Source organism: Bombina bombina, chromosome 1, assembly GCF_027579735.1.
Source record: "Bombina bombina isolate aBomBom1 chromosome 1, aBomBom1.pri, whole genome shotgun sequence".
NCBI lineage: Eukaryota > Metazoa > Chordata > Amphibia > Anura > Bombinatoridae > Bombina > Bombina bombina.
Window position 1 is genome coordinate 655,980,829 of NC_069499.1, and position 26,550 is coordinate 656,007,378.

At 36.3% G+C, this 26,550-nt stretch overlaps 1 protein-coding gene across 6 annotated transcripts in view; it reads right to left on the reverse strand.

Moving 5' to 3' along the window:
* The window catches only part of TENM1 (teneurin transmembrane protein 1), a 1,037,319-nt gene that overhangs the window by 483,989 nt on the left and 526,780 nt on the right, over nt 1-26,550 (reverse strand). For all 6 annotated transcript variants that reach the window (XM_053699127.1, XM_053699121.1, XM_053699124.1 and 3 more), the window contains 2 exons: nt 20,661-20,871; nt 1,686-1,787 (listed from right to left, as the gene is read on the reverse strand). In XM_053699127.1, the coding sequence (XP_053555102.1) occupies nt 1,686-1,787; nt 20,661-20,871 (313 nt within the window). The remainder of the gene's footprint in view (nt 1-1,685; nt 1,788-20,660; nt 20,872-26,550) is intronic.

A 26,550-nucleotide genomic window follows, 5' to 3' on the forward strand; every position in this document is an offset into this window, starting at 1 on the left:
GGTAGGTTAAGGGTCAAGGTTGTATGTGTGTATTTGGATTGGTGTTTAATCTAATACATATAATTAAACCAACATGCAAAATCTATAGCAAAGAAATAAAGAAAAAAACTGCATTACCTGAGTGGAAATATTGCTCTAGATCAGATTTACACATCTGTGTTAGTCAACAGGAATAATTGTACTGAGTGCCCTAATAGAAATCCATTACCTGTGGGAAACTGATGTGCTAAAAGTGTTTGTGCATCCATGCTACCTGACTTGCATTACATTTTAGCAGCACAAACATACGAGCAGCATGCATTTTACGCAAACAATAGAAACATTCCATACAGCTTGAGTTTTAGTGCTTTAATCTAACAGTATTTTTTTGCCCACAGAATGTACATAAACACAAAAATAATAAGAAATAGTTTAAAAAAAAATAGACATATGGCTCTATTTCAGAAGCTGTAAATTTTCGGCATTTTCGGCTGTAATCTCGCATGAGCGAGCTGGCAACCGACGGTTAAATAGCAACGGTCATCTGACCTCTGCTTCTAAACCTATACACCAACTCTAAAGTAACATTTCTCAATCCCCCAGGCTTCTCTGACTGCGGTAACTGGCCGCGGAGAGCAGGGGGCGGTTTTTGCACCAGCAGCGACTTGTGCAATGATAACAAATGCAGACAGTGTATTGCTGCCCGCTAGCTGTGATGCAGGGTAGACAAGGGCGGAGATGTCCGCCCGTGTCCATCTGGCCCTTGTTAAATGGAGGCCATAGTGTAACTACGATGCAAGCATTTTAATATTGTTTTTCATATTGGGAGATAATGTTAAACCTAAATTAAAGGGATATAAAACCCACATTTTTTTTCATGATTCAGATAGAGAGGCCCATTTATCAAACTCCGTATGGAGCTTGAGGGCCCGTGTTTCTGGCGAGTCTTCAGACTCACCAGAACCAGCAGTTATGAAGCAGCGGTCTAAAGACCGCTGCTCCATAACCCTGTCCGCCTGCTCTGAGCTGGTGGACAGGAATTGCCACAATTCAACCCGATCGAGTACGATCGGGTTGATTGACACCTCCCTGCTGGCGGCCCATTGGCCGCGAGTCTGCAGGGGTCGGCATTGCACCAGCAGCTCTTGTGAGCTGCTGGTGCAATGCTGAATACGGAGAGCGTATTGCTCTCTGCATTTAGCGAGGTCTTGCGTACCTGATCCGCACTGTCGGATCAGGTCCGCAAGACCTTTGATAAATAGGCCTCAGAGAATGCAATTTCAAGCAACTTTCTAATTTAAAATGCAGGAATGTCTATTTTTGGTTTAGCACCTGGGTAGCGCTTTCTAATTGGTGGCTAAATGTAGCAAGCGCTTCCCAGGGTGTTGAGCCAAAAATGGGACGGCTCATAAGCTTACATGCCTGCTTTTTAAATCATGATACCAAGAGAAAGGGAGAAAAAAAACGATAATAGGAGTAAATTAGAAAGTTGCTTAAAATTGCATGTTCTATCTGAATAATGAAAGAAAAAAGTTGGGTTTCATATCCATTTAATATGTTTTGTCATTTTTGCTACAACATTTTCTTCCATTATATTCTGTACTGGAGAAAGTGGCAAAGTGGTTGAACGCATCAGTATTGTTATGTTAATATAAAATCATGTTACATTTGAATACATGTATCACATTATGAAAAGTAATCTATACCTCTAGAGCAGTCAGGCCCAAGAAATCCAGGAAAGCAGTGACAATGCCCAGAAATGCATTCTCCGTTGCCATTGCAGTTTGTAGAACAATCATCCATCATTTCTATGAAAGAACAAGATGACAAAAAAATCAGTAGCAGTTAAAAGTTTTGATTAAATTGCACCCTTATGTATTTTGAGTGACTTATTCACAGATAAATTGTAGCATTTTTGCATTGATCAAAAAGGTTTTCATGAAAGTTGCAACTCCTGCTATTAGAGCATGAATATTTAAATCACATAATATGTTACCTGAAAGCATAAAATTGTCATAAACTCAATGACATTATAGAAATATGGCAGGATGAAAAGTATTAAAAAAACAATAATTCATGAAGCCTTGTCTGCCACAAAGCAAACACAATATGAGTAGGTGCTTTACTGCTTTGTAGTAAAAGGATGATCTTTCCATATGACTTAGTATGGGGGTGTCAAAGACACCGGACCAAATAAAAAGGTTGAACAAAGGAATGATAACTTTAAAAAGTCATAAAATAATGCTATGGACCTAAATACCTACACATCGGTGCTGAATAATCAAGCTCCGAATGGAGCTTGATGCCCCTGTTTCCGCGTGAGCCTTCAGGCTCGCCGGAAACAGCAGTTATGAAGCAGCGGTCTAAAGACCGCTGCTCCATAACTGGTCCGCTGCATCTGAGGCTGCAGTCTGCAATCCACCCGATCCTATGCGATTGGGCTGATTGACACCTCCTGCTAGCAGCCGATTGGCCGCGAATCTGCAGGGCGGCATTGAACAAGCAGTTCTGGTGAACTGCTTACACACCAGCTTACATTCATCTGGAATAAACATCGAGACCGGAATGCATAACATACTTAGAGATTTCTATGACACCTACGAGAAAACTTCATACATAACAAAGGAACTCCCCTGTTCAGCCCACTTGCCAAGGTTGTGAGACTTATTTTACAATGGAAATATAAGGAATCCATTACATTTTGACCTCTTAGTTACAATGTCAGTGTTATTTTTAGAAATGACGTATGTTACATTTAAAAAATATATTTTACTGTTTAATGTAAATTTGCATTTTCTGGAAGGCTTTTAACACAAATTTCAGTGAATAATTTCAATCCAATTTTTTTTTTGCTTAATGCGATTATGATTTTTATAGCGTTCAATATGCTTTTAAAATGCTAATTGTATTGATCACTATACAATATGTATGTACATCTTCTTAACAGGCAGAAACGTAGGTTACACCCCTACACGAGATTACACAGCTATCAAGGTAAAATTTGCCTTAAAGGGACATGAAACCCAAACATGTTCTTTAATGATTCAGATAGAGAATACAATTTTAAACAACTTTCTAATTTACTTCTATTATATAATTTGTTTTATTCTCTTGGTATCATTTGTTGAAGGAGCAGCAATATATTACTGGTTTCTAACTGAACAGATGGTTGAGTCAATGACATATATATTATATATATATATATATATATATGCAGCGACCAATCAGCAGCTAGAACCTAGGTTCTTTGCTGCTCCTGAGCTTGCATAGATAAACCTTTTAGCAAAGAATAACAAGAGAAGGAAGCAAATTAAATAATAGAAGTAAAATGGAAAGTTGTTTAACATTGTATTCTCTATCTGAATCATAAAATAATTTTTTTGTGTTTCATGTCCTTTTAAGTGAATTTTGTAAAGGACCATACATCACTGACAGATCTTTTTTTAGAGAATCTTGCATGAAAGGTGGCTTTTAAGAATAGCAGGCCCTATGTATGATTTGAATTTCATTTAAAGGACTTCAATAAATGAAACTTTAAACCTTAGAAAGCTAATTTCAATGCAAACTGTGCTCTTTATCAGTTTTGTATCATCATAATTTTATGCTAAAATATATTGCAATGCTTTCTATTTTCAGTTATCTCATAATAAGAAATACATTAAAACACATCACTATAATGATCTATTTGAGGTCACTAAATTAATATATATATATATATATATATATATATATATATATATATATATAAAACAAGTGTTGAATGAACAAATGATGCAAATCAATACATCAAAAACTATTTGGGTATATTTCCTAATCTCTAACAGGTTAAAATGGCATTACAAGAAGAGTGAATTTTATGAATAAGGGTAAACCACAGTTACATTACTTTATGAGTCACTATAGTAGAGCTTTCCAAACTTTTCATGTTGGTGACACACTTTTTAGACCTACATCATTTCGCGACACAGTAATTAATTCAGTTGTACTGGCAAAAAGGAGGTTAAACTAACTTGTTTTAAAAGATACGGACACATACATAAATGATATAATAACGAAATGTATTTACAAGTAACAGTATGTATGTGCAAGAATTAAAAAAAAGTTTAATATCACCAATAGCTACTTACTATTTTAATGGGATATATGAGGTTGATGGGATGAACACAGTTTCGGAATATTTGGTGGAATATTAGATAAAGACACTCTCACATTTCATCATCAAGCATTTTTAAGCTTCCACTTCCTATTCATATATCAAGAGCAGGAGCAGCAATGCACTACTGGGAGCTAGTTGCAAAAAAACCCCACTGACTTCTGACTTCAGCTCAGCGTTTAAGCTGCCGCCCTCAGAGCTCGGTGAGTCCGATTGACTACTGCCCGCGCTGCATACACACTGCTGTCCCACTCACTGACTACACATGCAGTCACAAGCCAATTAAGGAGACTACACGTGCAGTCAGGAGCCAATGTGCCGCCAATGGGAATAGTTTCAGTTCCCACTGAGCTGTGCCAATAAGTTAAGATGATCTGTGACCCACTAGGTATCAATCATGTGCCAACCATGTGATATGCGTAGCAGGCAGGCGGAAAGTCAGAAACCAAAAAAAAAAGTAAAAAAAAAAAAAAATTTAAAAAAATTTGTGCTGAAGCTGGGACACACCTACACACTGCTGCCGACACACTAGTTTGGAAAGCACTGCACTATAGGTATATATATATATATATATATATATATATATATATATATATATATATATATATATATATATATATATATGGCATAGTTCTATCATTTACACATTACCTGATGACAGACACAATATACCTAAACTCAAAGATGAATAACAAAAAATTACAGGAAGATCTGCAATATTTTGAAGTATTTTCACCTTGTCAGGTATTTATGTTTCTCTTGATTTTTCATTGTAATCAGGATTTTTAAATAATTCCTATAGCCTTTGGACATCATCACACTCCAGAAAACTGAAAATGAAACTAATTTTCTGCCAATAGCTGCTGGTGCCTGACATATAGTGTAAGGAAGCATGCCGGCACATGATTGCAGAGAATGCAGCTCATTTTCTCTATCTGCTTAAATTTATACTAAGTCTTGAGTATGATTCATTTTCCTTCTAATTTTAATATAAGAAGTATAGATGATTGTTAAAGAGGCATACAATGCCTCACAAGGGGGTTAAGTACATAATTAAAGCTCACTCTGGAGTGGCAATACATTTCCAATTCTGAGATGGATATGGCCATTGGCCAGTGAGCTAATTAAGATTGACATACCTTCCAGAAACAGTATGTTAGCCCCTTTCGAAACACTTTGGGGCCCATTTATCAAGCTCTGTATGGAGCTTGAGGGCCCATGTTTCTGGCGAGCCTTCAGACTCACCAGAAACACCAGTTATGAAACAGCGGTCTAAAGACATAGCCTGTCTGTCTGCTCTGAGGAGGCGGACAGACATCACTGCAATTCATCGGGTTGATTGACACCCCCATGCTAGCAGCCGATTGCCCGCAAATCTGCAGGGGACGGCATTGCACCAGCAGTTCACAAGAGCTGCTGGTGCAATGCTGAATGCGGAGAGCGTATTGCTCTCCGCATTCAGCGATGTCTGTCAGACATGATCCATTGAACGGATCATGTTGGACAGACGCATAATAAATAGGCCCCTTTATATGTACTAGAGGCAAATATTAGAGGTGAATTTGTGTTTTCTGAAAGTAGAAGTTAAGGAATATAGTAGAGCAAGAGATCCCCCCTCTCTTCCTTTCTCTTTCTCCTTTTAATTTAATTTATTATTTATCTTAATCCCCCCCCCCCCTATTATTAGTTATACTATAAAAACAAGAACTCAAAAAATCATGAGTAATATTGTTTTTCAACGTGGATACTAGATTTTTTATTTTTTTTGCTGGGTAGAAGTTTCTCGGCATTTCAAGATGAATCTGTATTAAGGGACAGTTTACTCAAAAATGTTTTCCCCCTTAATTTGTTCCCAATGATCCCCTTTACCTGCTGGAGTGTATCACATTGTTTACAAGTATTTCCATTAAGCTTATATTTTAATTTGAATTAGTTTATTTAGCCTGTGGTATCCCCACCCATCCTGAAAGTTTTTGGCCACAAGGCTAAGCTGTATTAACACAGCCAGTAGAAGAAATTACACTCCCAGTGGGTTATAGAAGAGATAAGGTAATAAAATAATAATTTTCCATTGTTCTCTCCAAGTAAAGGTGGCCCTCGTTTTACAACGGTTCAATTTACACCGTTTCAGAATAACAACCTTTTTTTCCAGTCATGTGACTGCTGTTGAAAAGCATTGAGAAGCAGTGCATTTATTAAAATAGCCAGTAGGTGGAGCTGTCCACTTGTGTTGCAGCAAAGCCAAGCAAACTGAAATCAATCAATTTAACCAGACCTGAGCTATTGAGCAGATTTCAAAGGAACAAGATCTTCCTGTCTATAAATCAGTCCAGATTGGAATGCATAGAAAGAACTGTTTGCAGAAAAATGCAAGTGAAGTCTGTTGTGTGATTATTTTATTAGGTTTATAATGCTGTTTAGCATTTAAAGTCTTCATTTCAAAGCTTTAAAAATAATGTATTAGGTGTTACTTATGACAATTTTGAGAGGGGCCTGGAACCTAACTCCCTCACTTCCCATTGACTTACATTATAAACTGGGTTTCAATTTACAACGGTTTCGATTTACAACCATTCCTTCTGGAACCTAACCCTGGCGTAAACTGAGGGCTACCTGTATTGGTGATTGGTTTATGGACAGAAGCAGGTATATGTACACAATGTGATAAAGTAATGAGATCTGATTATACCTACATGATCAACACATTTTATTAGGTTGTGGCTTCAAAACACAAAATCTAATTCATATACACAAATAAGCCTTAAAAAAGCAAATCTAATACATTTTATACTCTGCAGCTGGGGAAAAAAGTAATTGGAAACACATTAAGGGAAAAACAATTTGATAGTATACTGTCCCTTTAAGTATTTATTGTCAGATATTGTTGACAGTATGTTATGCTGATTTGTGGGTTTTAAATGATATATGATACATGGGAAGATATTACCTACATTTATGAACCTACCACATTCTTTATGTTTTGTAAGAAGTATGTTTTGTATCAAGAATAATAAGTAGAAAAACTCTTGACTCTCTTTATATTTATTTACAAATGTGCCTTTTTTCTTTTTGAGATGTGAATCCACTTAATATTATTGTATATATATATATATATATATATATATATATATATATATATATATATATATATATATATATATATATATATATATATATATATGTGTGTGTGTATATAACTGTACTTATGGGTTATTCCTGCTATTGATAAAAATAAAATGTAAAAAATAAAAGATTGGCATACCTGCATATCCACCAATGCCTGGTTGTATCTAACTCAGAGTGAACTATAACTATGCGTTTAACACCTTTGTGAAGGATAAACACATAAACAAGATGAACAGTGCTGATTGCATACAATATATTACTTTGCACTTAGCCTTGTGCAATCAGAATTAATTGATTTGTTGTCCAGTGTGAGGGAGGTCTTATGTCAGGGGTCAGTTTGGGGGGGGTGTTAGGGTAGTAGTAAGTTTAGGTTGAGGGGTTTGAGATGAGGATTTCTGCACTGGGGGATATTAGGTTAGGCATTAGTTTAAGCAGGGGTCTTGCAGTGGAGGGAATGTTGAGATGGTGATTAAGTGGAAGTTTTTTTGTAATGGGTTTGTGGTCATTTAGGAGTTAATAGTGGCTTTGGGGTTTTAGCAGAAGTTTTTTTTCATTTGGGGTTGTGGCAGTTTAGGAGTTAGCAATGGGGGATTTTTGGGTTAGGGGATATGATGGTTTAGTGATTAATAGTTGTTAGGAGGTTTTAGCATAGACTTTTTTTGCATTTGGGATTTTAGCAATTAAAGAGTTATCAGTCGAAGTTCTTTTGCTTAGGGGTTGTGATGATTTGGGGTAAGTAGTGCTTAGAGTTGTTTATTTTTGCATAGTTTTTTTTTTTTGCAGTTTGGGTGTTACTAATGGTTAACAGGTTTTAGGAGTGTGTGTGAAGGTTTCAAGGTTAATACAGGTTAGTTTTTGTTAGATGCTGAGGTTTACTACCATGGGGTATTGAGGTGGTTTAGGGGTTATTATCGGAGGTGAGTTTGCATTGGAGTTGTGGCAATTTAAAGCTAATTGCAGAGTTTTTTTTAGCATTGAGAGATGTGATTTAGGGATTAACAGTGCAACAAGGCAGTATGGCTGGAGCATATTACTTTCTCTGTTACAGAGTAACAAATACTGCTCACAATGTTAGTGCAAGAAAAAGAATACTTTTACACAACAATAGGAGTGGTATAGAAATAAGCGATCCATATCACTTGCACACCACAGATCGCTTGAGCTTCACATATCATTTGCACACCACAGATCAATTGCACACCACAGATCACTTTCACACCACAGATCACTTGCACATCACAGACCACTTGCACACCACAGACCACCTGCACTCAACAGATCACTTGCGCACCACAGATCACTTGCAATCCACAGATCACTTGCACTCCACAGACAACTTGCACACCACAGACCACTTGCTCTCAACAGATCACTTGCACACCACAGACAACTTGCACACCACAGACCACTTGCTCTCAACAGATCACTTGCACACCACAGACAACTTGCACACCACAGACCACTTGCTCTCAACAGATTACTTGCACACCACAGATCACTAGTTGTACTCAACATATGCACTCCACTGATCACTTGGGCTCCACAGATCACTTGAGCTCCACAGATCACTTGCACTCCACAGATCACTTGCACACCACAGATCACTTTTGCTCCACAGATCACTTGCGTTCCACAGATCACTTGCGCTCCACAGATCACTTGCGCACCACAGATCACTTGCGCACCACAGATCACTTGCACACCATAGATCACTTGCGCACCACCGATCACTTGCACACCATAGATTACTTGTACTCCACAGCCCATAGATCAAGTGCATTTTACTATTGTGCATTTATGTCCCATTAACATTCCAAATACTCACATTTATTTGAATTTTCTGGATGCATTTTAAGGGCTAAGGTTTAGCAATATTTTATGTAATGTACCATGCTGATTAACAGAATATCAATGAAGGGGGATAAATGTGATTGGCCCTGCACAAACTAGGATTATTTGTTTAAAAACGTAAACTAACGAGTTTCTGTTACTTTAGCTAAATCACATACAGTGAACTCCATGTGGTCAACTTATGAAGCAGTGGATGCAGTTTCCGACCCACTCCACTTCAGGGCCTCCTGAAAAGGAAATTAAGAAGCAGTTGTCCTAAGAGCGCTGGTCCTTAACTCGTCTGCCACCTCTAAAGGCGGACAGCAATCAGCCCGATCGGATGATTGACACCCCTGCTAATGGCCGATTGGTGGTGAATGTGCAGGGGGCGGTATTGCACAAGCATTTCACCAGAAATGCTTGTGCAATGATAAATGCTGACAGCTTATGCTGCCCGCACAATAATAAATTGGCCTCATGTCTGTTTTTGGTCCTTGCAGAGGGCTAGGTGACACTATAAAATAAGACGCAGCATAATTGTTATTAAAAAACAGCAGGCAAACTATAACAATTAATGGGACAGTAAAAACCTTGAGATTTTTTTTATATAAAATGTTTAGTTATGCATAATGAAACAACTTTCGAATATATATAAATATACAGTATATATATATATATATATATACATATTCTTTATTTTGCCCCGTTTCATGTAATTTAGCTTTGAAAATTGAGCAATTTCTTATTCTCAGGATTTGAAATGCACCCTGCTGGCTTCTCAAGGCTAACTCTGCTTCATATATGTCATTAATAGACTATATCAGATGACAACTGCAAAACAATGCATTTTACACTAATATTTTGGCTGTGGTCAGATTTTCTGTCTGTGGTGGTTAAACATAATTACATTTAAAAAGATTTTAATTTGTTTTAAAAATCATTAAGACTTGGGGGCCTATCAAGCTCCGAATGGAGCTTGAGACCCCGTGTTTCTGGCGAGCCTGCAGACTCGCCAGAAACACAAGTTATGAAGCAGCGGTCTAAAGACAGCTGATCCATAACCCTGTCCGCCTGCTCTGATGAGGCGGACAGAAATCACCACAATTCAACCCGAACGAGTATGATCGGGTTGATTGACACTTCCCTGCATCAGGGGGCGGCGTTGCATCAGTAGCTCTTGTGAGCTGCTGGTGCAATGCTGAATACGGAGAGCGGATTGCTCTCCGCATTCAGCAATGTCTGTGGGACCTGATCCGCACTGTCGGATCAGGTCCGACAGACATTTAATAATTCGGCCTCAGAGTCTACATGTTATTCTATTGCATCACAACAGAAATACTCACTAAAAAAATGAGTTGCAAGATACACAACAGAAAAAGAGTGCTTGCCCCTAAGTTAGTGTATATAATTAAAATTTATTATAGTCCTTAAAGGGACAGTATACACCAATTTTCATATAACTGCATGTAATAGACATTACTATAAAGAAGAATATGCACAGATACTGATATAAAAATCCAGTATAAAACTGTTTAAAAACTTACTTAGAAGCTTCCAGTTTAGTTCAGTTTAAAAGGTTACTGGAACACCCACTGCAAGTTAGAAATATCAGACAGTCCCCCCCTCCCCCTTCCTTTGCATATGAAAAGACCCTTAACACAAACAGAAGCAAGCTGGAGTAGGTATACGTTGGTATTCTCCTAAAACTTTGGGGCTTAATTAGGAGTCTGAAAATCAGAGCAATGTTATTTAAAAATAAGCAAAACTATCCATTTAAAAAACAAAAAAGAAAAATGTATGGGCTATATTAATAGATCATTTACAAAACATTTATGCAAAGAAAAAATGAGTGTATAATGTCCCTTTAAGTGAAAAAATAAATACAATACTATTGTGCATTTACTTTTTCACTTAAGGACTATAATTTTTTTTTATTATATACTAAACTTGATTCAATAAAATTAAGCACTTTTAGGGGTGCGGAGCCAACTACCGAAATGGCCAGACGTGTTTTTATATAGCTCCTGGCCTCATGATCTAATTTTTGGGGATCAATCAACATATACCTGCTCAAAAACCTGATTAAAAGACCCAGGATATTTCACATCCTCACAAATCCTAGGGCAGATGGAGCGCCCATCTCGGAGACAAGCTAACATCCTATATATTAACATTTGGTAAGGGCCACCATCGCACTCCTTAGAGGCTTTCCTCTATCTAATTCATAACAGCTACAGGACTGCCGCTTATACTCCCCCAGGGATACCAGGTCAAGTGGACAACTTACATTGATAAATAATCATAGCACATCCTTCTTCTCATTTTATTTTTTCCTCCATATACGATAGAAGGATGGATATGATAGAGAGATGGGAGGAGTTTGTGCTCCAATCGCTCTGCCGCCATTTCTCAGAACTCAGACACTATCTCTCTATGGTCTTGCTGGATGCTCAGGGGAGCCTTACCATTACAGAAGAGAAGACCGAACAGAGCCATATACGGGGACATAGACCGGTTTTCTTCTATACAAGAGACTACCATCAGGTGCTAAATTGTATTAAATTCAGCACTATTCTTATACCACGCAGGACAATCAGTGCTAATACTATAAGAATTCTTATCTACTTTTAGCCTATACCATGGCAGAACTGTTGTAGTGTTACTCACTCCCCAACTATCTCCACACCTAATAACTTTATATATTGTTCTCATAACTGGTGATACCTGTTGTCCTTTAGTTATTGTTGTGTCTCCCCACATGTATACTCTACATTTATTACCCCTCTTAGATAAGAGATGTGCATATACAGATCTATGTTGTGATCCCTCATCCTGCTTAGTTATATGGATGTTTCCACTGCACCGAACACCTAAGGTAAGGTCACTAAATTGAAACTCAGTAAGATTATTATTCCTAGTGTTGGCTAGTGAGGAACTATTTTACAGGTCATTCTAGACTGCAGATCCTTCATTAGTATGTAACTGTTGTACATGAGTGATAAACACACTCAGTACTATCTATATTTATTTCCAGCCCTTCTTGCGATCTAATATTTATAATATAACCTAAGGTCAATACATGACAGTAACCAAGAGGTCTTAGATTTTGATTTAGTTTATAATATGTATACTCAGTGACTTCTATTGGGGGCTGAAATGCAGCCCAAGTTTCCTTTAAACCTCATCTAGTCATTACTTATTTATACCCTTGGGATACCCTTTACCCCTGCAGATAACCTTCCCCTTCTTGTCCCTTATGTCTTACTTAGTTCACAGGGTATAAGTTTACTAATAAATGGAAACTAGCTTTTAGTATCCCATAGACTTACACCCTAATGAGACCTGTATGGATTGATTCTAGGACCCTCACTACTGTTTGTAATATATGTTTGTGATATGTTCATTGCTCTATACTGTTACCTAAGCTGAGTTACTGGGTATATGATAACTTGTTTGAGACTCCATCCCCTTACACATTAGAATAGCAAGGTACAAATTGTCTTGTCAGTGAGTTCTTCTATATAAATACCGCATCTGCATATGACCTATAGTCACAGCAATTTGCTGCTTGACAGTCATATTCTTTAGCCCTTGACAGACCCTAGTATTATACCTAAACATTATCTATATGATGTAAAGAGTGCATTTAGATGTTAGTTACGGGGTTAAGTATGTACCTCAGTCTTGGTCTTCACCTTTACTCCCCTATGCACTCTGAACTGAATGGATCGCACCTCGAATAAGGGTATAAGCTAAGACCAAATAATAATAAAAGCATTTGGGGCTTTATCTAGCTTAAATTAAGTTGTAAGTTTATAACATACTACTTATAATATTCCGGATCTAACATTATTTATATCTGAATACACTTTGCCTTTATATAGCCAGACCTAATTCACTTAAGTGCATAGTTCAGTTTGACATTACCTTTGTAAAACTATATTATCTACTGAAGGTTTGTTTCCCTTGTTCCTTCTAGCATATTGGCGGATATACGCTGCGTAACCCATTATATTTAAGTTACAGGTCTGATTTGAGTAAGCATCTCTCGGACTTACATAAGACCAATCTATAGGTACTGACTAAGAGAATTCATCCTCTAGAATCAACTTATGATATCAAATGTTTAGAAATGTCCTCTTATGTGTCAAGACTCATATCGGAACAATCCACCTGTACCGAGTATTAGATATGAGAGCTTGTAGTATTTCTTTAGGCATATCATTGAAATTATTTCACTGGAAATATACAGGTTTATAGCACCTCTTATCTGTTTAGATGTTGGGGCTATCGACATGCTCGCTTTGCACATTCTTTATTAGGCTCATACTACCTTAAGAACGGCCATGTGTGTGTGCTTCCACATGTGATAGGGCCTAAACAATATTATTTATCAGAAGAATGTGTGTATCCCCAGACAGGGCTATTTTGCAGTTCTACATGCTCACACAAGGTATAAAATGTACTCAGCCCTCCTGGGCAACTAACTTCCTATACAGGTAACGCTTTCATCACACCTTAAGGGTTATCCTATTTTTATTCACTGCATCATGTGGGCGTGCTGTCAGCGGCCAAGACAGTTCACTTCAACCATGTCAGTAATTATAACCAAGAAATATACTATAAAGGCACTCACTTGCAGTTAACATATTTACGCTTAAGATCCCAACAAACAGAACTAAACTGTCGAGATCATTGTGGGAACCTCTACTATTGACCTGTACCAGTACTTATGACCGTGGTCTTTTTTATATAAGTAACTGTATTCCTGATGGTGTGTATAGTTATGATGCTACTTAGATAAGCTCCTAAACAATTTTGTTCACTAATTTAAAACCAAAAGTCCCATGACACTTTTGTATTTTCTGTAGCTATGTTAAAAGGCTCTGCCCCTCCATCCTTCACCTATATACTAAGCGGCTTTTGCCCGCTGAACTTCCCCTCCCCACATATACCTTGGCCCAAGAGTGGTCAAGACAAAAGCCAACTCCCCACATCATACCATCAGGAGATTAAAGAACGCCCCTTATGTTAATGTGGGGAACATTAGCCACATAATATAATAAAAACAGAAGTTCCATTCTAGTTAGTCCAAACCCTCTTGTCACACATACTAAGGCATAGCATGTGTCTTCATCACAGTTTGTTTGTCTCATATTGTATTATGCCTATAATAGCACTCTTATTTGCTCTGACGCAATTATTCTTTATGGACAAAATTTGTATGTTTCATTTTCTCACAACTTCAATAAAAAAAATTATAAATAAACTTAAGCACTTTTAGTAAAGCCAAGTATCTGCACAACCTCATCAACCTCTCTGTGGTGACATTTTATCACTGGAATATTAAGATATAGCTCACAGAATTTTATACCTGGCAATTCACATAGCTGGTTTTAAAATTGAATATTAAAGTAGTTATTTGGCCTAGTGTCTGTCTAAGAAGGACACTCCTAATAGCCTTTTGAATGGCATTTGATAAACCACTCCCTATTGAATTGGGGTATAAAACATTGGAACACCAAAACCTCTGCCTCTCTCTCTCTTTTCATCCTGTTCCTGAAAGAATGGCTGATTTTGGACACATTGGTGAATTTGGCTGAGTATATTCCTATGATTATTTTTAGCAGTGTTGCACAAATTGGGGTTTGTAGTAGAGTTGCCCTGTAATAATTATTTGGACTGTTTTGCTGTAAAATAGATGTGTATATATACCTGTAAATATTTCTCTTATTATTAACATATATTGATTCCTAATAAACTCTTTGGAAAAAATGGACACCTTTTAATTAATAACCACACTCTCTACGTAACACCACGACAGAAATGTCTTGTAATTACAAGGTTTTTACTGTCCCTTTAAGATGGTCAAAACTTGCTGCCTTTTTATGGGAACCTCTAGCACTTTATAACAACAGTATCCTATCACTACCGCAACCTTGTAGCTGTTTTACAACTGTTTTAATTTTTATACAAATGCTTTAGGCAGATAAAACTCAAAGCAGGAAGTCAAATTTAACTATCATCTGCAACAAATTACCCCCCACATTCATAAAACTAAACTGTAACTTCACACCATAACAATTAACACTAAACATCACCCTGTTTCACCGCAATTACCCTATGCATAACCATCTTTCACCACTATAAACATATGCCTGACAAAGGCTCTGAGCATAATACACACAAACTCACAAAGGATACAAACTAACACAGCCTGACAGACACATCTTCTGAGTTAATCCCTTTATCAAAAACACCCTCATTATACAATCCCTTCAGTGTAACCCCATCGACATGATCTAATTTGCCCCACTAAATCTCCTCATTCCTCTTTCTTATACCCATTCAGTAGTTTGAGCTGATGTCACCATCATATAGTGCATGATGAACCCATGCAGTGAGGAGTCCACAGAGCAAGGTGTTTCCTCATTGTTCATGGTGTAGTTAAGAAATGATATAGAGCTAGTGGCCTCAATTTATTAAAACATCAATCTTGGTGCATTCCCTGGCATCAATACGCTCGCCAGACATCGTTGCCACAAATCTACATACAATGCTCTTATTTATGAAAAAGTCTTTCGAAAACACGGGCGTCAAGTACACAGACTTATAACTGTACCATGAGAACAGAAGTTACCATGTTAACATGTTTTTTTATCACAAAAGATAAAAGGGACATATTTTTAATTATATTTCAGGATTCTGATAGTTCATTGATATCGTCCTTCACTGACAAATTATTCAGTTAGTCTGTTCATTAACTGTCTGCGATGACAAAAATACATTATAGCAAATATTTTCAGACTCCCATTGATTCCTATGGCATTCGCGGCCTCAGAGTTGGAGGTTTGAACGATAGATACGTTGCGTCGGAGTAGACGCGAGCGTACATGTCGAATTTTTGATAAATTTGGAAGAGCTTCAAATAGAGTCGAATGTGAAGGCGGATCATCAGATTACGCTACAATTTCTGGAAATAACAAAGCGGACCATCAGTATTCCGCTCGAAGACCGCGAGCATCGATATGCATCAGATTGATCTCACGGGAGTGTATATTATGTCGAACATTGCAACAGTTGACGATGTTGAAGCTTTCTTAAATATGGCGGATCAACTTTGCGTCTAATTTGACATGAAATTCAAGCGTATTATCAGTTGAAGTATTGATAAATAGAGCCCAGTGTCTCAGATACTGTATAATGTTTTTTTTTTACTATTTAAACAAGGGGTTGCATGTCTCTCACAGATGCATGACCAGTGACTAAACACTATAGGGTAGTAAAACTCTAATGTAGTCCCTGTCTCCTTTATTTCACCTGCAAAAACAAGTGATGCCTCATTTGTCCTCTAGTACCCAGGTGATAACTGTGTGAAAAAAGTAAACTCCACTTGACACCTTTAACATTTTCAATGAAGGACAAATTGCCCCCTCATTTGAAAGAGAATTGCATCTTAAGGACCTGATGATCTAAGGTTCTCCGATCAAATGAGATGATAGAAGAAGTCTTGATAGAACGGCAAGGTCTCTCAAAGAATTTTAAAAACACAAATTTTATATTTTTTTGTAATTTAGTCATTTTTTAATAAGTATATTTAAATAATTTTAGTAGGGTTATGTTTTTTTTAATATGTAATTGAGTTAATTTAATTGGTAGTTTAATTTAATTGTAGAATAACAGTGTGGGTGGGTTAATTAATCGTTTAAAAAATAGTTTATTTTAATTTAAAGTTAGCGGGTTATTAGGTTTAGGGGTTAATAGCTTAATTTAGTTTATGACGATGTGGGGGGCTGGCGGTTTAGGGGTTAATAGGTTTAGTTAGTGGTAGTGATGTGGGAGGCCAAAGGTTTAGGGGTTAATATGTTTATTTAGTGTTGGCGGGGTCCGGGAGTGGCGTGATAGGGGTTAATAACTTTATTTAAGTTGCAGCGGGGTCGGGGAGCGGCGGGATAGGGGTTATACATTTTAGTATAGTGCCGGCGTTTAGTGACAGGGTATAAATAAAGTTGGTAAAAAGCCGAATAGACGCGAGAAAGATGACTGCTAGTTAACAACAGTCTGATGCTCATTGCCCCATACTTGGTGTGCATCTTTTTGGCGGCTTTTTTTATAAAATAGAGAGAGCGTATTCAGGTCTGCGGCCGCAATGTTAGGCGAGCATATTGGTGCCAGTGAATGCAGCATAGTTGAGGCTTTGATAAATATCCCCCCATATCCCACCATAAAACAAACAAAAAATTATTACCTCTATACTGTTTGCTAGGAAAATACCAAAACAAAATAACCACTTTGCATACTGAATAACAACTTTTTGTATTTTGGGGTAAAAGTGCTTGGTCTGCTGAAAAAAACAACATAAGATTTGATTTGGCAACTCAAAAAAGCACTGATATTAATGGTTAAGCTCAAAAAGCAACAAACAGCTTCAGTACATGGTTGAGGACAGGCTAAATTGTAAAGCAAACAGATTTATACTTTATAGTTATCAAGAGAATAAAAAATAACTTGATTTTGTTGGTCCATTAAAAGGGATCACAATCTACTAAAGGGAAGCAAAATGAATCAGTAATAGAAGCTCATAAATAATAGTAATGCAATCAAATGTATTGATATGTTTTTATATTTCACATTTAGATGGAATAACTATTCTAAAAGTGATAGCTCATTAATAGATCTGCACGTATTCCCTTGCCGGTTATTGCTTTTTCATTTGATATAACACTTTTTACTTTGAAAATCAATGCCTTGCCCCCTTTTCACACAATTATAAAGCGATGAGAATGCGTCACTACAGAGTTTTCATGTCAGGACAAGAGAAAAAAAAGTCCTCTGTAAATAATTTAATCTTTTAGTTTGTCAGAAAAAAATGCTTGCAGTGCTCTCATGATAATTTATTTTATGTGTTTATAAAAATATAAGATTAATATAAAACATCTATTGAAGTGACTATCATTAATTCAAATTCTGCTATTACCTTAAGGGAAAATAATACTACACAGATCTACATATACAGTACTATTTACCTATTTTGTTTTTCAGATGTATTTATGTGCAGGTTATTGATGTTACATAACTTTTATTCACATTAAAACAACTTCTGAGCATTACATTTTAAACTCAAATTGCAAGTTTAAAAATGATTATTCCCAAAAGCGATATTTACACTCCACTTGTAATATCAGCGCACACAATTGTGCGCTGGTATTACAACTTAGGTACAATGCGAATATGACCTCACATTCGCATTGCACGGAAGCTTTGCTATCACAAGAACACGGTCACATGGGCTCTAATGGGAGCCTCGTTCTCATGCGCTCAGAAATGGCATGAGAAAACTAGCGCAACGAAGGGGGTAAGTTGGGCAGTGATGGGTAGCAAATTTAAATATATATGTATATGAATATACATACTCACTTTTCAGTGCCGTTTTTTTTCTAACATTCCACACCCACCAACTTTAACACTTAAAAACTGCTTTGTACAGTTAATTTAAAAAAATAAACATGCTGACATTTTTTTATTTTACTAAACTACACCACAATTAATTTAGGGGCCAATTGGGGCGCATTTAGAAAATCAACCAGAGATCTGATCTCTGGTTAATTTTCTGAGCACTAATTGCTATCGGAAGCTTGCAGTAGCACTAACCAGACACTTGTAATGGCTGATTATTTATCCCGTGGCTGTAAACGGATGAATGATAAGTTAGTACTCCATTTGTCATCTAGCCCTGAATCTTCACACATTTTTAATAATGTTTTGCAGGAGAAGCAGTTCTTTGTGAGATTGAGCAACTAAAATTCAACTCATTTCTCACAGTAGCCCCCATTTAAATTCATTAGAGCAGAGTTGACAAGCCTGTGGCATCGGTGACCAAAGTGGCACCAAATTCTCTGGCACTACCGCCATACTGTTTGGTTTTAATAGTTGCAATTATAGAACATAATAAATCTTTTCTTGTGAATTCATGTTATATATCAGCAAAAAAAGTTTTAAACATTGATATTAAATGCTGGGCATACGCTGTCGGCATTTAACATTGCACAAGCATTTCTTGTGAAATGCTTGTGCAATGCCGCTCCCAGAACATTTGCGGCCAATCGGCCGCTAGCAGGTGGTGTCCATCATCCCGATCGTATCTGATTGGGATGATTGCAGTCTGCAAAGTAAAAGGTGGCGGGAAGTTAAGGAGCAGCGACCGCTGCTTCTTAACTACTGCTACCGGCGAGCCAGAAACAACGGGGGTAGGTAGTAGCATCCGCTGCTTATTAAATCTACCTCCTATTTATGATTTAAAAGAAATATTCATTTTAATGTTTCATTAAATGCCCCTAGAAAAGAACCGTATGTTTTTAAAGGGACATTAAAGCCATTGCATTTTATGCACCAGCAGCAAATCACTGCATTACAAATTATCAAAATTCTAAATAAATATTTTAAAAACTTTTACATATGTCATTTTGTTAGAAAAATATGCATTATTATTATTATTATTATACACAACTTTTGAAAATCTTCTTGAATGTTCATCTTACTTTATTTGTTGTGCCAAGCAGATATATGATCCTGTACATATTATCCAATCACTGTGCAGTATGTATGATGGGAAGGGCTTGGGTTTGTATTCCATGGAATACACTCCAGCTTCTATGGAGAGGATTTAAACATGGCAACTTTCACGGATGAATTACATGAAAAGCAGGCAATATAAATAATGGAAGTGTATTGCCAAATTATTTTAATTATGAGTAATGAAACTTTTTATGAGGAAAAAACTTTTTTTGGTTTCCTTGTGACATTCAAATCTCTTAGTACCAGGGATATCTAAATAAGGTTCTGAAATTACAAACACTTAACAGTTCTTTCATGAAACACTTTAACTGCTATTGAAAAAGACAATATAATCAATGACATTTTTTAATGCGTTTACAGTCTTCGGGACTGATTTATCTGTTTCTGACGGACATGATACGCTGTAGCATATCATGTCCGCCAGACATCGCTGAATGCCGACAGCATACGCGGTTGGTATTTAACATTGCACAAGCAGTTCTGATGAACTGTTTGTGCGATGCCGCCACCTGCAGATTTGCGGCCAATCGTCCGCTAGCAGGGGGTGTCAATCAACCCGATCGTATACGATTGGGTGGATTAATGTCCGCAGTCTCAGAGGCAGTGGGCAAGTCAAGGAGCAGCGGAAACAGCTGCATTGGGGCCAATTGACAGCTTGTTAAATCGGCCCCTTTGTGTTTACCACCTTAATTAGTAGTTTGTTCCATAAATCCACCACCATTTCTGTAAAAAAAAATGCTTCCTCACATTTCTCCTGAATCTGCTACCCTCTAACTTAAGATTGTGACCCCTTGTTTTGTTATTTGTTTTTTTTGTGGAATATGAGGTTAATGTAAAAAAAAAAATAATAAAAAAAAAGCCATCTTAATGCGCCAAGAAATAAAAGTTGATAGGCTGTAACATAGTTTCCTTTTTTTTTTTTTTTTTTTTTAAGAAAAGAGCTTTTAGTTTACAGATTCATTACAGTTCATATAAAGGACACAGGGAACTTGCTTACCAATTGCAGTTGTTAACACAAATACTTGCTCCATCTTTTTGCCATCGTTGTAAAAAGCCAAATGCCAAACACCTTGATCCATGTATTCAATGAAGCCTGTCTCTTGTACGGCTGCCAGGACCAGGCTCCGAGGTGCGTGCTGAGGGCTCTCTGCAGCTTTAGGTTCCTGCTTTATCAACTGCTTTCCATCCATCAGTTTTACAAAATCAAACTGCGTAAATATCATTAAAATTCATATTTCATTAATCAAGCTCTGGAGACATTATACATCTAAGAATTCAAATTAAATAGCTAGTAATATTTTACAATGATTGTGTTTGATGCTTAAAGGATAAAGAAAAGGATTCTAATTGTAATTCACAACATATTTATTTGTGATATTAAAACATTTTTATCATTTTATTTCAAGTAAATGCAGATACTTCAAAATCTGGCAAATACATTTTTTATCATCATTTGCATTTACAGATTCTAAAAAAAAATCTTCCTTGCCCTAAAATATTTGCACTTAATATGCTAGGTGTCATCAGCAACTTTTGAATTTTATTAAGTAATTTATTTCAGATAATACCCTGGGGGATAGGGGGAAATTACTTATGCATTAATCTAGACTCTGTTGGTGCCCCCTGTGATAATCTGTCCTTGACAAACTCTTGCATTTTTATTTTAATAGAAGCTGTTAAGATATTAAGAAGTTCAGTGATTATAAGTACATTTTTCAGACTTTGGGTCATTTTAAAGTGATGGTAAACTATTCCCTTTTTAAAATCAGATCCGGAATATTAGTGATATTTTAGATGGAGTTTAATTCATCAGTTGTAATGAAGATGTGCTATAACTTACTTTTTAATATAGATATGAAATTTAAATACCCAGCTCCGAACACCCACTTCAAAAGTCCAATTTTCTGTGAGCTAAAGGTTTGAATTGTTATCCATTCAGTGCTCTCCCCATATGGCACTTTTGTTGTAGCTAGTGTGCTGATTGGACAACAATTCAAAGCTTTAGCTCATAGAAAAAATGACTTTTGAAGTGGGTGGTGGAGCGTGAGGTATTTAATTTTGATATCTATATTAAAAAGCAAGTTATAGAGCATCTTTGTTACAACTGGTGAATTAAAATCCAAATCCATCTAAAATATCACTAACATTCCAGATCTGATTTTAAAAGGGGAGAGTTTACCATCACTTTAAAGGGATACTGAACTCAAAAAAATTATTTCATGATTCAGATAGAGCATGTCATTATAAGCAACTTTCTAATTTACTTCTATTATCAATTTTTCTTCGTTCTCTTGCTATCTTTATTTTAAAAAGAAGGCATCTAAGCTAAGGAGTCAGCAAATTTTTGATTCAGAACCATGGACAGTACTTTTTTATTGGTGCTGTCCAATCAGCAAAGACAACCCAGGTTGTTTACCAAAATGGGCCGGCATCTAAACTTGCATTCTTGCTTTTCAAATAAACATACCAAGAGAATAAAGAAAATTTGATAATAGTTAATTAGAAAGTTGCTTAAAATTGCCTGCTCTATCTGAATCACGAAAGAAAAAATTTGGGTACAGTGTCCCTTTAAGTCTTGTGAATGATCTATTAAAAGTATAACATATATTTTGGCGTGTATATTTCTCTTTAATGACCTGTAATGTTTCTTAATATTAGCACACTGTTACAGGATATGTAAGCTTGTGATGTTGCTCTGATAATTTAAGCATATATATTGTGCTGCAGATAAGAAAAAACTCAATTTAAATAACTGGCACATGGCTTTGACCATTATCTTTTTCTTAGCCAAATAACAGATAATATATAATGCACAATATATGTTTGTCTGTCTTTTTTTAAGGGTGTTAATTTGTTTAGTTTTTTTTTAGTTTTGCAGTGCAATTTGTACTGTTAAAATATATAACTATCATGTTCAAAAGAAATAAGCCATTGGGCTCTATTTATGGATGCGTCTTCCGAGCCCAACAGGCTCATGTGAGCTAGTTAAGTGGTCTTAAATAATTCTGGTCATATTTGACAGGGATGATTAACAAGCCCTGCTCTTGAGCAATTGGGCAATGTGAACAAGCAATTATTTGTGCAATGGTAAAAATGGGCAGCATCGACACAATAACAGTTGGGATAAGAACCTTGTCCACCCAGACTTTCATAAATGGGCTCCATTATAATAATTCAGATTTTTTTTATTTGAACTAACAAGTAAAGAAGCATTTCTTAATCCATTTCTATAACAAAGGATCAAAAAGTAACTTAGATTAATTAAAGCCAATACATTAATTATTGCCTTCTATTTCATATTTTAAATTAAATAACGATAATAAATGTTACGCCAGTGTGACAGCAGCTCACCAACTGTACTTACTAATGCAAGCTTTGTGTTTTTAATGATCTATAAAAATGGAAGCAATGCATTGGAAGAGTTAATAGCAACATGAGTAGTGTTCTTTGTTTATTTTATTTCTAAAAATTGGATACTTATTAATGAAGAAACAAGGGGTTAATCACAGTCTTTCTAATATCAGCTCCTGATAACTCAGTTTAAGTTTTGGCCTATATGGGACTCACATTTTTCAGGTTATAAGAATCTAAATTGAATTTGGCTACTAAACGTCCACAGCCACATATGAGTTCTCAATAGAAAAGTTTCCAAATATGTGTTTAGGTTTTTAAGTGCTTGTTATCATGATTTAATCCAACCAAATCTGACATATACAATGGCCCTTTTACACCTGTTAAGGTTACAGTACAGTTCCATTGATTTAACACCTTTGTTCAATTTGTAAGGGAAATTAATGTGTGAGATTAACCTATTATAATCCAAATCCATCCTGACCACTGGTAAACAATATGATTGGAATGTTTGCGCAATCATTATATTTGCACTTTTAAAATAAGTAGTGTTTTGTTTTTAAATATTTCCAATTACTGATTTTAAAAGAACAATTTTCTGCTTTGGTGTGATATATATCTGAAATAAAAAAGAACACTATTAAAAGGAATTCCCCAAAATGTATCTGATCTTCTAAAAGGGGGGTTTAATAGTTCTTATACTGTAAACCATGAATATGCCCCACTACAATGTTGCAACCACAAAAATGTCATGCAAACAGATCATCATAACCATAATTTCAAAAGGAACCACTCCTTCATAAGCGGGCTTTCAAATGGGATCAAACCTTTGTAACCGGGAGTTCAATAATGTAACCACAAAAACTTGTGAATGTGTTCTCAATTTGCTGTCATAAAGGTGTGATCTCATTTGAAAGCCCAGTTATGAAGTCATCTGCACTGAAAGTGAAAATCACGAGTGCGAATTAGAAACAAGCGTTTACAGAAAGTGACTACTGACTACTATGCCATTTTCAGAAGTCGGGGTCCTGATTTCACTTTTTCTGAAGATCTTCTTAGCTGTACAGGATATTACATGATACTTTAAAAATATATATATGTAAATTAACATAAATATATGTAAATGTATATCTTGCCCACTGTAGACGGACTACACATAATGGATTGAGCTTTAATGAACCTTGACCATTTATGCAAATACAACTCTAAAATGTTGTTTTTGGCCATTTGAGTGCCTTGCACATGTCTATCATAATAGAATGATTTTATATTGTCTTGAAATACTTGCTAAGGTTTCAAAAAAAGCAAGTTCAGGTCTTCATCAAGTGCCTTTAGGTGTCAAGTTCACTAAGTGTAAAATGGCCTTAAAAATATGTTGTGAAAATGGATTGTGATTGCTGAGAACATTTTATCTCAATGTTAAAAAATACGGCTTTTAACAGCGAGATTATGGCTTCAAGAAACGTCAGAAAACACGCTAATGTGATCACATAGAAATGAAAATGGTCCTTTTCGGCTGAAAACCTGATGAAAACAAACCAGACAATAGATTTTGATTGACCTGAAGGTTCTTAAAATGTATTGACTCTGATTCCAAAATCTAGGATTGTTCAATAAGAGTTTTCTCTAAATGCAATGAAAAGCTTTTTTCAGCTTTGTTTCTCAAGTGGTAGGTGCGCTTTTATAGAAAGGAATATGGAAGGTGCATTATCAAACATTAAAGCAACATGAAACCCAATTTTCTTTTTTCATGATTTAGATAATAATGCACAGAAAAAAAAAATTCCAATGTGCTTCTATAATCAAATTTACTTTGTTCTCTTAGTATACTTTTTTTTTTTTTTTTTTAATCAGGTAGGAAAACCAAAGAGCAGCCATATATGTCTGGAGCACTACATGACAGCAATTTTGTAGGAATTCTTGTAACAATGTTATACATTGTGATAACATTGCTACCATTTAGTGCTTAAAAGCCTTCTATCAATATTACGACCATATACTGTAGTTCTTTAGACATATACAAGTAGTACATTCGATTAAATTAAAAACTTGAAAAAATGTTATGCTCTGTTTGAATCATGAAAGGAATAATGTCGGGTTTCATGACCTTTTTGAGATATTAGGATATGTTTGTTGCTTTTCATTGTTGCTTTTAAAAAGTTACTGCAACATATGATAGCATTTTTATAGTCTTTACAAAAATATGAAACGAAACAAGCCTTTATGGGTGAGTTTTGCTGGTAACTGTGAGATGCAAAGCATTAAACCATATTACTGGCTTCCATTTGTCATCAAGTTTACATTTATTCGACATCAAGTAACTTGCCAATTGTTAGAGAAAAATATACATGTGTACACAAATGCACACACATACATACAGACATACATACAATGTTACCTTTATATTGTACATATAAAGGTTACCTTCAAATATGAGAGAGAGAGAGAGAGAGAGACTAAAGTAGTGCATTTCCTATAATTAGGTAACATGGGTTTTAAATAATACATTTATATTTAATGGTTATTTATGAATTATTTATATTATAGCATATATTTTATTAAATATTCACATTTGAAGGTAACATTTATATGTAAACTATAAGGGGCCTATTTATCAAAGCGTCAACTATGTTGCATTCGCCGGCGTCAATACGCTTGCGAGGCATCACTGCTGCGGATCTGAAAAACAGAATTTATGCTTACCTGATAAATTACTTTCTCCAACGGTGTGTCCGGTCCACGGCGTCATCCTTACTTGTGGGAATATCTCTTCCCCAACAGGAAATGACAAAGAGTCCCAGAAAAGCTGGCCATATAGTCCCTCCTAGGCTCCGCCCACCCCAGTCATTCGACCGACGGACAGGAGGAAAAAATAGGAGTAACCATAGGGTGCCGTGGTGACTGTAGTTAGAGAAAATAATTCATCAGACCTGATTAAAAAACCAGGGCGGGCCATGGACCGGACACACCGTTGGAGAAAGTAATTTATCAGGTAAGCATAAATTCTGTTTTCTCCAACATTGGTGTGTCCGGTCCACGGCGTCATCCTTACTTGTGGGAACCAATACCAAAGCTTTAGGACACGGATGAAGGGAGGGAGCAAATCAGGTTACCTAAACGGAAGGCACCACGGCTTGCAAAACCTTTCTCCCAAAAATAGCCTCCGAAGAAGCAAAAGTATCAAATTTGTAAAATTTGGCAAAAGTGTGCAGTGAAGACCAAGTCGCTGCCTTACATATCTGATCAACAGAAGACTCGTTCTTGAAGGCCCATGTGGAAGCTACAGCCCTAGTGGAGTGAGCTGTGATTCTTTCAGGAGGCTGCCGTCCGGCAGTCTCATAAGCCAATCGGATGATGCTTTTAAGCCAAAAGGAAAGAGAGGTAGAAGTTGCTTTTTGACCTCTCCTTTTACCAGAATAGACGACAAACAGAGAAGAAGTTTGTCTGAACTCCTTTGTAGCTTCTAAGTAGAATTTTAGAGCACGGACTACATCTAAATTGTGTAGCAAACGTTCCTTCTTTGAAACTGGATTCGG